Below are 14,241 nucleotides of genomic sequence, written 5' to 3' on the forward strand. Positions count from 1 at the left end.
TGTTTTTGCTGTACCTGACTGCGATCTAACTATTCTGTTTGGAATGGTTGCATGTATTGATGATGATTGAGGACAGGCTGTGACTCAGTCAAAACCTCTTCTGTCATTACCTAAGGCTATGAACACTCAACTTTTCAACTCCCATAGAATGAAAAGCAAATTGATTGAAATGATAGAGAGCTAGTGCCTATGGAGTCATGTTCTAGTCAGCATTATAATAAAAGAACAGGGAGAAAATTTGTAAGAGAACAAACCTAATCCATCTCTGAAAGTTAAAATATTTGATATCCACCTTTTCCCTTGTCTGAAGAAGAATTATCAACCTGAAATGTTTCCTGGCTGATCTGCTCAGTATTTCCCACAATTCCTGTTTTTATTTCAAAATTCCAGCATTTGCATATTTTTTTGGATTTTGGTCAGAATCTGCTGGCAATGGAGATATTTGTGATACACATATATCTTTGACATGTTTACATATCAAATAGCTACATGTATTTTTTTTCTTCCAGAAGTGCTAATATTATAACACAAATAGGAAATGTCAATTTTCAAAAAGCAACACTTGATTCAAAAAGCCTCACATCTCTTTCAACTCCCTCAGTTTACTTGATACTGGCAATGACAATAACCTCAACACCACAGAATTGTGAGAAGCATTATTTGTACAATACAAAAACAACTGCAATACTGTTTATATATACAATTAATGTATTTATTTATAAAAAATACTTATATTGAAGTATAGTCACTATTCCAAACAAAATCGAGTCTAAAGACGTGTCTTGACCTGAAACATCACCCATTGCTTCTCTCCAGAGATGCTGCCTTTCCCGTTGAGTTACTCCAGCATTTTGTGTCTATCTTCAGTTTAAACCAGCATCTGCAGTTCCTACCTCCACAAAATGATTGCATGTCATTCTTTATGAGCGGCAATAGGAATTGTGATATTGATCATCATATAAACCATATCTGTAAGCTATTTTTATCAATATAAGTCTTCCATACAAACATTTTTTTAAATTATAGTTTGGCGTATAAATGACTATCTTCGCAGGTGCCAAATTTCGGTAGCTGTGTTAATGGTTAGGTCTGCCCCAATGATATTCTGTGAACACAAATGTTTTTGAATGTTGCAAGGTTTGAATCCTCGTTCAACAACAAAATATGGTCCACCATGGACTTGCTTTTTAAAAATATATATATTTTTGTACTCATGTATTGTTTTTAGCAGTCTTCTTTCTTTTAGAAATGTTATGTATAATTTATGTATAAGTTCTTTTTGTGTGTTTGTCTGAATCTATGTGCCCATGACGCTGTTGTAAGCAAAGTTTTTAATTGTACCTACACCTCAATGTACTTGTGCATATGGTCATCATAAATTAAAGCAAGATTTTAATTAGATGGGCAAGTGGGCAGAGGAATGGTTAATGGCGTTTAATGCAGATAAGTGTGAGGAGTTGCATTTCGGAAGTAAAACAGGATCAGGACCTGCACAGTGAATGGCAAGGTCCTAGAGTGTGGAAGAGGAGAGGCATCTAGGAGGGCAGATATATAGTTCCCTGAAGGTGGCATCATATCCCTGTAGGGGAGTCAAGACGGCTTTTGTAGCATTGGCCTTCATTAGTCATGGTATTGAGTATAGAAGTTGGGATGTTATGTTACAGTTGGAGAAGACATTGCTGAGGCTGAATTTGGAGTATGGTGTTCAGTTATGTTTACCCTGCTATAGGAAGGATGTTGTTAAACTGGAAAGAGTGCACAGAAGATTTACAAGGATTTTGCCTAGACTTGAGGGCCTGAACTATGGGGAGAGGTTGGGCAGGCTAGGGCTTTAGTCCTTGGAGTGCAGAAGGCTGAGGTGGTGACATTATAAAGGTGTACAAGAGTGGGAGAGATAAGATGAATGCACAGTCTTACACAGCATAGGGGAATCAAACCAGAGAACACAGGTTTGAAGTGAGAGGGGAAAGATTGTGATAGGAATCTAGGTGATAGGAACCTGAGGGACAACCTTTTCACAGTCTCAGATGCCAGAGGAGGTAGTTGAGGCAGGTATAATAACAACAGTTAGAAGACATTTAGACAGGCACATGGATAGGAAAGAGGGCTATGAGCCAAACGCAGGCAGATAGAACCAGCATAAATGGGGCATCTTGGAATACATAGGTATGTTGGACCGAAGGGCCTGTTTCTGTGCTGTCTGATTTTAAGACAATAAACTCAACTTGACTTGGAGACATAAAAAATTGTAGATGCTGGAATCTTGAAGATATTACAAAGGTATCCACCCGAAGACAGAATGGGTCTTCATTCCCTCCACAGATGCTGCCTTACCTGCTGAACTCCTCCTGCACTTTGTGTTTAGCTCAATTTCACTTGACGTATCTGCAGTATGGCTTAGTTGATAGTATATTTTATATGCATTAAAATCCTATAGATCCAAGTCTTTGGAAATGAAGGGGAATAAAGACTTTTTGGAGCACGGCCCAATCACGACAAAGGCAGAGGGATATATCTCTATTGTGTGTAACTTTACAAGAAACTTGCATCCGGTGATGTTCCCACATACCAGCTGCCCTTGTCCAGCAAGAGGTCAGATTTAGTGGGTACAATTGAAGATAGCGAACGGACCTCAAATCAACAATAAATGTGATTCAAGGATAGAAATCTTAAATGAAAACAGAAAATGCTGTAAACTTTCATAGTCAGGCAGCTTTAAGTAAAGAGAAACAGAGTTAATATTTCAGGTTCAAGATTCTTTGTCGGATGAACTGAAATATTGACTCTGTTCCTTCTTCCATTAAAAATGCCCAAGTATGAATGTTTACTGCATTTTCTGTTTTTATTTCAGATTTCCAGCATCAGTGTTTTAATTCTGATTTTCACATCACAAACTGTTTTGCATCTTTACAGTGGAACCAGATAGCTTTTGAAGTAAGGTTTTGGGGGTTCACAGGAGCTATTGAAGATCTGAAAAGTGAATCGTAAAAGGCATAACCGTGCAATACTGACCTGGTGAATTTACACTGCCCACACTTAAAGTCAGCTGGGTAATCAATCTTGTTTTTTGCTCAAGATTCCAGCTTCTGCAAGATGGGTTAATATCTATACTATTACTGTTTTATCATTGTTTAATTTGGTAAAGCTGCCGCGGCAAAACATATGTAAATAAGTATCGGAGCAGGTTTATTATTGTCTTGTTACTGACTGTGAATTGTTTGTTGAACAGGATTAAAAATCTTGAGTAGGTGGTAATTGAATGGATAAATGTTTCTTTATCTCTGGTGCAGAGTAGAGGTCTGTCATTCAAAGAAATAGCACGATCTGCTCTTTTAACAATGAAGGTCAATCACTGGAATTTTAAAGTAGGAAAATATCTGCAGATGCTGGTACAAATCGAAGGTATTCACAAAATGCTGGAGTAACTCAACAGGTCAGGCAGCATATCAGGAGAGAAGGAATGGGTGACGTTTCGGGTCGAGACCTTCTTCAGACGAATTTTGGAATTTTAATGATTATCTGTGTGAGGTAACTGCATCACCCTTCTTTTCTCTGTCTCATCATCAAGAGGTGGGGCAGCAAGACAAATCTGGCCCATTGCTTTCACACTGGCAAGATATCTGACATGCTTTTATTATTAAATCATTTTTCAGGATCCAGGCATCGCTGGCAAGGTTATATCCATTTCTAATTACCCTGGGAAAAGTGGTTTTTTAAAAAAAAAAACAGGTAAACAGCAAATGTTAGATAGAGCTCTAGGGGCTAGCGGAATCAAGGGATTTGGGGAGAAGGCAGGCATGGATTACTGATTGTGGATGATCAGCCATGATCACAATGAATGGCGGTGCTGGCTCGAAGGGCCGAATGGCCTCCTGCACCTATTTTCTATGTTCTATGTTTACATTGTCATGCTAAGCGAAATCTAGATTAATAAGCAGCTTTAAATTGCTGGACATTAATATATTGGATGACCGGTCCTGGGCCCAGCACAAGGTTCAATGTGTTTTTATTGTCACATATGCACTGGACAGTAAAATTCTTGCACCCATCACCATATAGGGTACCATTTACAAAATAAAAAGTCCAAAGTCCAAAGTCCAAGGTCCGGTCCACAGGCTGGATATACTGGAGCGTCCCCGATCCAGGTAAGCCCAGGTAAGCTCCAGGATACTCTAGGGCCTCCTCCGTCCTCCTTAGCCGGCTCGGCTTGCCAACCCTCACCCGACCGCCTGTGTCCTGGGGAGGCACTTCCTGCAGATGACCTTGCAGGCACTGGAAGCAATTCCCCAGTCCCTCACCTACTGCCCCATTCCTTGTGTCCATCGTCGCCAGTGGCTCCTTCCTCCTCTAATCTTCGGACTTCGGGGCCGAGCTCAGCGGCTCCCGAGCTTCCCCTGCAGGCAGTGGCCCGCCATGCAGGGCCGTCTTAACGCATGGGCCTGATGGGCACTTGCCCGGGGGACCACGAGCATAGGGGCTCCATGCTGATCTGTGTATGTTAAGTGACTTGCAATAAATAAATACGACTTTAAAAATGTAGGTTCAATAAGTGCTTTTTTCGCAACATTTTCGGTCACTAAGTGCTTCTCACTTCGATCTGTAAGTGCTTTTCGCAACAATGTAGCACCCTAAGTCCATCGCTAAGTGCTTTTCGGTAAGTGCTTTTCGCCGCACGACAGGGGGGTTGGTAGGGAAAGGGGGGTGGGGGAGAGTAACGGTAGGGGCCCCAGTACACTGCTTTGCCCGGGGGCCCATAATGCTGTAAAAACGGCCCTGCCGCCATGTCCTTTTTCCCGGCAGCTGCAGTGTCTTTGTTCATGGTGGATCGCCTGGTCTTTGTTCATGGTGGCTCGCCTGGTTTTTGTTCATGGTGGCTCGCCTGGTCTTTGTTCACAGCAGCCGCTCGGTCCATTGTCTTTGTTCATGGTGGCCCGCCGCGTCCGTTCTTGTCTAGCTCCATGTCACATCCTGGTAGCATTCTGCCCATCCTGCAAGTGCACCAGCGCCTCTACTTTGTTAAAAGATTAAAGAATTATGGTTATTCCAACACACATCGTAAACTGCAGAGAATACGATACGATACAATAGAATTTTCAGTTTAGTTTATTGTCACGTATACAGTGGAAAGCTTTTTGTTGCTAACCAGTCAGCAGAAAGACAATACATGATTACAATCAATCCATTTACAGTGATAAGGGAATAATGTTTAGTGCAAGGTAAAGCCAGCAAAGTCCAGTCAAGGATAGTCCTAGGGGCATCTGAGGTAGATAGTAGTTCAGCACTGCACAGCACTTTATTTATCCTAGGAGGGAAATTGGTCTGCCAGAAGGCAACACTGGCCACCACTTCGTGTCCGGATGGTGGATCAGGGCGATGAAATGCAGAATGTGGAGGAGGAGCCCGTACAGGAGACGCTTCCCTGCGTCGCGGAGGGAGATGAAGGGTGTCGAGGAAAGGTGGTTCAAGATGTGTGGGACCGGCTCCCAGGAAGAATTACGGCGCCTGGGTCCAACGAGTACTTCCTGAGTGGGGGTTTGCTCAGCCGCAAGTACTCCACACGTTTGAGCACCCCCCTGACAGCCTGTGGGGTGGGACAAGGGCCGGCTGCTCTCACGCCTGGGCCACCGCCCTTCGCTGGCGGAGGGGGGGCGCAGTCGACAGCAACCAGGTTCCAGACTCTCAACAAGTCCTGGTAGAAGCTGGGCATCCCCAGCAGGACGGCACGGCTGACGCCCACCATCGGGATCCACGTACCTCCTTGAAGGCAGCGGCCCCGTTGGAAAAAGTGCATTGCCAGCGCGTGCCGCCGCATCTCCTCTGGGAGGGAGTCCACCTGCCAGGGACCCACCAAGAGTCCAGAACATTTCCCCCAATTGATCCTGAGGAGAGCCAGTGGATCTGGTGTATCTGGACTTTTAAAATGCCTTTGACAAGATCCCACACAAGTGATTAGTGTGCAAAATTAGAGCACATGGAATTGGGGGTAGGGTATCGACATGGATAGAGAACTGGTTGGCAGACAGGAAGGAAAGAGTAAGAATTATCAGGTCCTTTTCAGGGTGCCGCAAGACTCAGTGCTGGGACCCGAGTTATTTACAACATATATTAACGATTTAGACAAAGGCATTAAATATAACATCTCCACGTTTGCGGATGACACAAAACTGGGTGGCAGTGTGAGCTGCGAGGAGGATGCTATGAGGCTGCAGGGGGATCTGGATAGGTTGGGTGAGTTCATCTGCGCCTGCGCTGCCCTAGCAGCTGCGGCTTGCCTGCAGTCCGTTTGTCTTTTGTGTTTTTTGTCTTAATTGTAGTGTTTAGATATGATGTAGTGTTTTTTGTGGTTGTGTGTTATGTGGGGGGGGGGGGGGGGGGGGGGTGGGGTGGGGGTGGGGGGGAACTGTAAAATTGTCTCTTCCAAACGGAGACCCGACCTTTGTTTTCTGGGTCGTGTCTCCGTTCCCGCTGCGGCCTACCATCGGCCAAACACCTGGAGCTGGCGGCCTCCAGCTGGGACCACCTGGGCTTTAGTTCGCAGAGCCCGCGGACCGGACTCACCATCTGTGGAGCTGGCTGCCTTCGGAGGCTGCGAGTGCGGCTGCGACTCGTCTCCGGAGGCTACTTCGGCCACGGGCTGTGGGCCGCGGGCCGCATGGACGTCGGAAGCTCGCAGGCCCCTGGGTGGGGGCCGACATCGGGAGATCCAGCAGCGGTAGCGTCTTCACCCGCCCCGAATCGCGGGGCTTGGGTCGGCCCGCTGCGGACCTTTCACCTTTCTCTGCCCGGCGGGGGCTTCAATGTTGGGAGCCACGACCGCCCCGACGTGGCAACTACAACAGCCTGACCGCTGGAGAAAACAGCAGGGGAAGAGAAAAGACATTCTGGCCTTCCATCACAGTGAGGAGGTGACTGGAGGAGACTCACTGTGATGGATGTTTCTTTTTGTTTGGTGTTGGTTTATGATTGTGGGTGTTATTGCATATTTTTATTGCTTATTTTTATTGATCTTATTGTTGGACTGTGGGTAATCTTTCATTTCACCGCACATTTATGTGTATGTGACAAATAAATTGACTACTATTGGGAAGATACATGGCAGATGCAGTATAATGTGGATGAATGTGAGGTTATCCACTTTGGTGGCAAGAACAAGAGGGCAGATTATTACCTGAAAGGTGTCAGATTAGGAAACGGTGAGGTGCAACGAGACCTGGGTGCCCTTGTTCATCAGTCACTGAAAGTAAGCATGAAGGTACAGCAGGCAGTGAAGAAAGCAAATGGTATATTGGCCTTCATAGCGAGAGGATTTGAGTATAGGTGCAAGGTAGTCCAACTGCAGCTGTACATGGCCCTGGTGAGACCACACCTGGAGTACTGTGTGCAGTTTTGGTCTCCTAATTTGAGGAAGGACATTCTTGCTGTTGAGGGAGTGCAGCATTGGTTCATCAAGATAATTCCCGGGATGGCAGGACTGACATATGGTGGAATCTGTGGAATTCTCTGCCACAGAAGGCACTGGAGGTCAATTCACTGATGTTTTCAAGAGAGTGAGCTTTAGCACTTAGGGCTAATGGAATCAAGGGATAAGGGGAGAAAGCAGGAACGGGGTACTGATTTAGGATGATCAGCCGTGATCTTATTGAATGGTGGTGCTGGCTCAAAGGGCCGAATGGCCTACTCCTGCATCTGTTTTCTATGTTTCTATCCACATTTCAGCAACAGTATTCCTGGGCACACAAGCCTGAGAGATCTGCCTGCTGGGTGCAATGCAACTCTGGTAACTTGTCTTGATTTAATTGACAACCGTGAATAGAATCATGTGATCTAGTTCAACAGCAAGATAGGTCCACATTTTTCATGTCCGCCCTTTCACCCTTCTACTTGCAGGTGAGTGTTGAGATGAGTGTTGAGGTGAGTGATGAGATGAGTGATGAGAGATGAGTGATGATGCTTTTGCTGATAGCACTATACACTTCCAGAATATCTGGACACATCCACTTGCGCAGAGCCAAATACAACGTAGTCAGTAAGCCATCGCTTTGTGAAGTTTCATTTGCCTCAAGGGAACAGATGGAACTTGCGGTAACTCTGGCAGCAATTTGATTTAATAGAAATTGGTATTCCCACCAATGAACTTTAAAAGAAACATTGTTGATCTACATCTGATAGTTCTTCACTATCTCTTTTACATTCGAACTCCAACTCTTAGAAACATAGAAAATAGGTGCAGGAGGCCATTCGGCCCTTCGAGCCAGCACCGCCATTCATTGTGATCATAGCTGATCATCCACAATCAATAACCCGTGCCTGCCTTCTCCCCATATCCCTTGATTCTACTAGCCCCTAGAGCTCTCTCTCTCTCTTAAATCCATCCAGTGATTTGGCCTCCAATGCCCTCTGTGACTCGTTAATTTACAAGGGCAGTCCTTTTAGGAGGGAAATGCATCTACAGTATGACACAAAGTGCTGGAATAACTCAGCGGGTTAGGCAGCATCCCTGGAGAAAAAGGATGGCCTTTTTCTCCAGAAAAGCTTCTCCAGAGATGCTGCCTGACCTCCCGAGTTACTCCAGTAATTTGTGTTTATCTTTCGTATAAATCAGCATCTGCAGTTCTTAGTTTCTACATGTACAGTGAGAAAGAAGGGAATTTAAAATGCATGATTGATCTGACAATTAACAAGCAGTCATACGGCACAGACAGGCCCTTCAACCTAACACGTCCTTGCTGACCAGGATGCCCCATCTAAGCCACATTTAGCCCATGCCCGTCGATGTACCCATCCGAAGTATTTTTAAAATGTTGTTATTGTACCTGCTCCAACTACCTCCTGCAGCAGCTCATTTCATATACCCCCTCAGGTTTCTACTAAAACTTTTCCCTCTCACCTTATATCCTGTGTTTCTTGATTCCCTACCCTGAGTAAAAGACCCCTCATCATGTTATATAGTTAGAGGTATATAGACTCGAGAGCTTGAGCATTATGGAGAAATTGGGTAAGCTTGGACTTTATTCCTTGGAGCGCAGGAGACTGTGTGATCTTCTAGAGATCACACAGCCTCCTGCGCTCCAAGGAATAAAGTCCAAGCTTACCCAATTTCTCCATAATGCTCAAGCTCTCGAGTCTTAGCAACATTCTCGTAAATCTTCTCGGCACTCTTTCCAGCCTAATGACATCCTTCCCATGGCAGGGTGACTAAAACTAAACTCAATACTCCAAATATGCTAGTTACAAAAAGAGACACAAAGGGACAAGTTAAAGATGGGGCACTTTACATTGGGAATAATTGGGGCAGATATGATTAAGGCATTCAAAATGATGATGTTTTGATAAATTAACTTAGGAAAATCTAATTCCACTGGTCGGTAAATTGCTAACTTGAAAATTGTCCTACCAAAGTAAAAGAATATCATAAAAGGTTAATAGATAACAGCTTTAAAAAAGTAATGATAAACAACAAAAACCTACAGATACTGAAAAGGAAGGGTGCTAGATCAAAACTGATAGATCAAGTGCTTAGAAGCAAAATAGGCACAACATGTAGATCTGCCTTTGTATGGGATAGCATTTTCTATTAATATAATCTTTTATATCTGGTGAAAAATTGGACTCCAAATAAACTAAAGGATGAATTCCACTCTACTTGGTTTAAAACTGAATAAATGTAAAGTATTTTTTTTTAAACTTTATTTTTCAGAAACAAATTTTGCAAATAATATAAACATGTAAATTTAATTTGATTAAACTGATCTTCCAAATCTGTCATGTAAGAGTACATGGCAATAACATCCATTTAATCTAACACAATCCTTTCTTCATTTACACGACGTTTCAATGCTTGCACATCTTCAACACTTATTTCATGGAGAGTCACAACCCGAGCAGCAGCAAGTGCTGGATTGAATTCAATCGTCATCAGGCAACAAAGGTCCACTAACTCCTGCTGGCATTTCTGCAACCCTGCAGCTACTTTTTTCTGTTTGGTGGGACATTTTATTGAGATTCTCATTTCATCTACTGAGAAACCAATTAGACTTCTCAAAAAATCATCACTAATTTCTATATCCATGTAGGCAGTACCATCTGATATTCTAGCTCTGATGCTCCAAACACCACTATTACTTGCAAGCTTGTCTAGTAACGTAACAATGAAGCCTTTGACTTGTACCACAGTTATTACATCGGGTTTGTTATCCAAAAGAATTTTTAGATATGTAAACGGTGGAGATTTTAATTTGATAGAATCTTTGTGATATTTTCTCCCTTTTGAGTTGCAAGCTTGTTTAAAGCTACCGCCATTGCTGGAAGAATTTGTAATTATTTCAGAATTAACACACCCATTTTCAGAATTAGCAACATGAATTGGTCTACTGTCAGAGAGCTCACATGCTATATGCTCTTTGTATTGCTGTTCCAGAGTGAGAATACTGGTATTTCTTTCCATGGAGTTAATGCTTGATTTTCTGAATAAATTGCTTGATTTTTGAGCATTGAAATTAGATGGCAAAGAACATTCCTCAGCATTTTCAGTATGTTTATCACTTGTAAAATGTTTTAGATGGCTTTGTAACCTCTGATCACAAGTATCATCATCTGCTTTTACACTTTGCTCTTGAAATGGGTTAGATTTGCTGTTAGCTCTCATTGTTACAACACATCTTGTATTATTTCCCTGCAGATCCTCTGCGAACAACACACAAGAGTTAGGGAGCTCATTTCTTTCTCCAATGGCCTCAATTTCTGCATTAAATTCATCCTGCAAGAACAAATCATCATCAAGTTCATCCAACGGAAACTCATCAAAGTCTCCATCATTATTGTCTAGTAACTCTTTGTTTTCACACTGAAATTCTCTTGAGCTTTGTTGCCATTGGTTATTCAGAGTACTGGTTGGCTGCTGTACACTATCTGAGATACTGCTTGAAGTACCAATTTTACTGCCATACCCACTTTCAGAATCTAAATTGGGGTCCATAAACAAGTCATCATCGTCAAAGCCAGCCAATAGCTCATCATCTGAAGGACCCAGAAGCTGGGACATCCCATCGGTCCTTTCAGCAGTATGTTGATCATTAGTATTCACTTGTACTACAGTAGCTTCATCTGATTCCCCAATTAACCTTGCAAGTATTCTCTCTTGACAGTTTTCATTTACAAGGTTCTCCACTTCACCCCCAAGCACCCTCACATTTTCACCTTTAAGCAGCAGGACTCCTAATCGGCAGGCAATGTTACCTAGTAACATGATTTTTGTACCCGGTGCTAGGTTGCAATGAAGGACATGAATAGGTTGATATTCCATTGCTTGGAGGTCCTGGACTCCATCAGTTAATTGCAACATTAACATTCGAGTTGGTTTGGCTTCCCAAGATCTCTGGGATATTTGTGTTGACGTTACTTGTTCATTAGTGATGTCCTTTCCCCTGACATTCTGCAGCTGGCTGTAAGCAGCTTGACTGACATCAACCAATGAATCAATTTGCACACAGTAAAATCCACTGAGCTCAGTTTTATGCATTTGTGAGATTCCATCTGGCAAAATTTGGTGCTCCAGATCCCTGAGATCAGTAAGAAGCCATTGCTCAAAAACTTGTTTGTTGATAAAGGCCTGTGTTAAGGTAATATGTTGGTTCTCTTGTTCAATCCACTCTAAACATGCATGAAGCCAGTGTGAAGGAACTTTGAGGTGCCACGTTGCTTCCAGCCACTTTTCGACTCTTGCAGAAAGCATTTTAATTTTCCAAATTGAACTTAGCGGTCTTAAAATCCATAATGAAACCTAAAGAATCACAAAAAAAACTGCATTGATTTTACTAATAGTAGCTGGATTTTAATGGTCGATTAGGTCTTCAATAAAACATAGTTTATTAAAGTAACATGCTCCAGTGGTTCCCACGCAGCCACATAACTTAAAATAACATTTCTTTGACAGCATGAAGTGGAAACATTTTCGAAATGAAATAGGCTGCATTTCAGAAATGTTTCATTAAATGTTTTGGAGAATTCTGCGATTAAAAAAAGTGCTGAATAAATGCAAATAAACAAGTTTTTTTCCTTTTAAAAGGATGGCAGAGTGGCGCAGCTGGTGAGCTGCTGCCTCAGAACACCAGTGATCCTGGTTTCATCCTGACCTCAAGTGCTGTCTGTGTGAAGTTTGCATATTCTCCCTGCAACCACAGTGGTTTTCTCCGGGTGCTCTGGTTTCCTCCCACACCCCAGAGGTGTGCAGATTTGTAGGTCAATTGCCCTCTGTAAGTTGCCTTTAATGTATAGGGAGTGGATGCGAAAGTGGGATATGAAGAATAGGTGGTCAATGGTCGCTGTGGACTCGGTGGGCCTGTTTCCATGCTGTATCTCTAAACTAAACATTCTGCACATTCCCTTATAATGTAAAAGGCTGCCATTTTAGTCCATGGCAGATAGTAACACAGTCCAATTTCCCCACTCCTCTGCTGTCTATTCTCCCATAAATCTACATCAAATTCTTCTTCCACCCATCTACAGAATGGATTATTTATAGTAGCCAATCAATATACCAACCAGCGCTATACTTGGTGTCCATCACTGACTAGACAGTTAAAGAAAAAGGAATTTAAATAAATTGGAGTGCATCAAATCACTCTAATTTAGCATCACAATTGTTGTACTCGTTCCAAGTTATGAACATTTTTAGTAAATTATTTTTATGCTGTACCATCCTCCATGGCAGTTTCCTTTGTTCTGTTTTTAGTGGGTTTTTTCCATTCCTCCTAACAGATGTGGCTTTTTCTGCAGGTTATGTCATTGCTAGTGCACTAATTATGATTAACGTTTTCCAGTTGCATATGGAAACAATTTTTTACATAGCTAACATCGTGATGAAAAGGTTATTTAGCTTTTTATGGCATCCCAGTTAATTTATTGCCATAATCTGACATCTTCTCCCTTACCATTCAAAGCCCATTTTAGAACTGGAATTATGGGAAGAATCAAATTTTACTCATGAGAAATAAGTCCCACTCACTCATCACATGTGTATGTTTTTTTCTGTCTGCATTAATGATTGTGGCAGTAAGATCAACTTTCCTTTCAGAACCTGACATTCAATGTAGTAAACTGTAAGATTCAATGTTACTGTTTCAAGGGCGCAAGGGAATTCAGGATTTCCCCCTTCCAGCACAAAAACACAGTTCAATCTCCAACTCCCATACTTTTGGTAAGATTTTCTTTATTACTTTGCGTGCATGGGAATAAGTAAAGGTGAAATTCAACCTTATACAATTCCCGATTTCTCCCTTGGATTCAATGCCGAATCATTGTATCTACCTACTACTAGGCCACACAAAAGATTGCCCCATAACGAACGCTGCCATTTACTTATCAAAAACCATACCCTGCCTTACTCGAGATATACATGACAATATTTCACGCCAATACCGTCAAAAGTTGTTTCCAGCGTACTACCTTTCGTGAAGGGTGATTGTTTCATATGATCCACATTTCTAATTATACGATACGATAGAACTTTATCTATCGCAGGAGGGAAATTGAAATGGATTTTCTCAACTTTCCAGTATCAGTGACGACAGATGATATTGGGACCCATCCGGTTAATTAGACTGTCCTGTGCAGAGAATGTTTCAAATTGGGCGCATTGGTGAAAGGTATTATCTATGTCTTAACGTCTCTCTCCATTAAGATTGCCCTAACTACCGCGTGTTAAAAACACGTCCTGGTGGAGGAGCTCAGCGCGTCGAGAACCTGTTTCAGGACAAAGAGAACGGAGTAGCGGGCGGACGCAAAACACACCACAATCACACAGCACCAGTTGAACTACGTCGCCATTGTAATAGTCAGAGGAAAGTATTTAAACCAATGTAGTGATGGAATCTATTTGAAACATATCTATTTATTAATCTATGCGGACTAATATGGAAAACTTATCAGTTAAAGCAATGTCACATTCGCGCGATATTTCCCATAACGACCACCACTGAGCAGATACAAAGGTTGTCACCAACCAAGGTCCACCACACGACCGCCGCTCCCTACTCCAGCGCGCTGTCCGCCATTAAACCGCAGCGCCCAAAATGCGCACCAAACACGCGGCGGCGCCGCCGAATATCGCGACGCTTCTTCGCCGTCCGTTGGCTTTTACCAAAGCGCCCTCCAACAAAAAAAAATCTCTGAAGAAACATTCATGTTGGTCGACGTTTCTTGACTTGACGTGACCTTGGTTATAAGCAGTTATTAAAAGTGAAT

At 42.7% G+C, this 14,241-nt stretch overlaps 1 protein-coding gene across 3 annotated transcripts; it reads right to left on the reverse strand.

Annotated features, from left to right (window-relative positions):
- Window positions 1–3,834: 3,834 nt before the first annotated feature.
- On the reverse strand, window positions 3,835–14,201 carry rmi1 (RMI1, RecQ mediated genome instability 1, homolog (S. cerevisiae)). 3 transcript variants are annotated; one of them, XR_013547122.1, is made up of 2 exons: window positions 14,001–14,201; window positions 3,835–5,008 (listed from the first exon to the last, which is right to left on the reverse strand). XR_013547122.1 is itself a non-coding variant. In XM_078396987.1 (2 exons), the coding sequence occupies exon 2, from the start codon at window positions 11,729–11,731 to the stop codon at window positions 9,794–9,796; it is 1,938 nt and encodes a 645-aa protein (XP_078253113.1). In that variant the 5' UTR covers window positions 11,732–11,779; window positions 14,001–14,201; the 3' UTR covers window positions 9,756–9,793. The 3 variants fall into 3 exon arrangements, 2 of the variants coding, with proteins under 2 accessions (XP_078253113.1, XP_078253112.1); XM_078396987.1 differs by lacking the exon at window positions 3,835–5,008 and adding an exon at window positions 9,756–11,779; XM_078396986.1 differs by lacking the exons at window positions 3,835–5,008; window positions 14,001–14,201 and adding exons at window positions 9,756–11,779; window positions 12,132–12,608.
- Window positions 14,202–14,241: the final 40 nt, after the last annotated feature.

The sequence above is a fragment of the Rhinoraja longicauda genome, chromosome 3 (assembly GCF_053455715.1).
Source record: "Rhinoraja longicauda isolate Sanriku21f chromosome 3, sRhiLon1.1, whole genome shotgun sequence".
NCBI classification, from domain to species: domain Eukaryota; kingdom Metazoa; phylum Chordata; class Chondrichthyes; order Rajiformes; family Arhynchobatidae; genus Rhinoraja; species Rhinoraja longicauda.

Coding starts and splice junctions, on each gene's coding strand:
- rmi1 (XM_078396986.1), bottom strand. CDS start 12,347: ATGGAAACAGGCCCACCGAGTCCACAGCGACCATTGACCACCTATTCT. Junction 11,780..12,131: donor TCACACAGACAGCACTTGAG/GTCAGGATGAAA, acceptor GTGATTCTTTAG/GTTTCATTATGGATTTTAAG.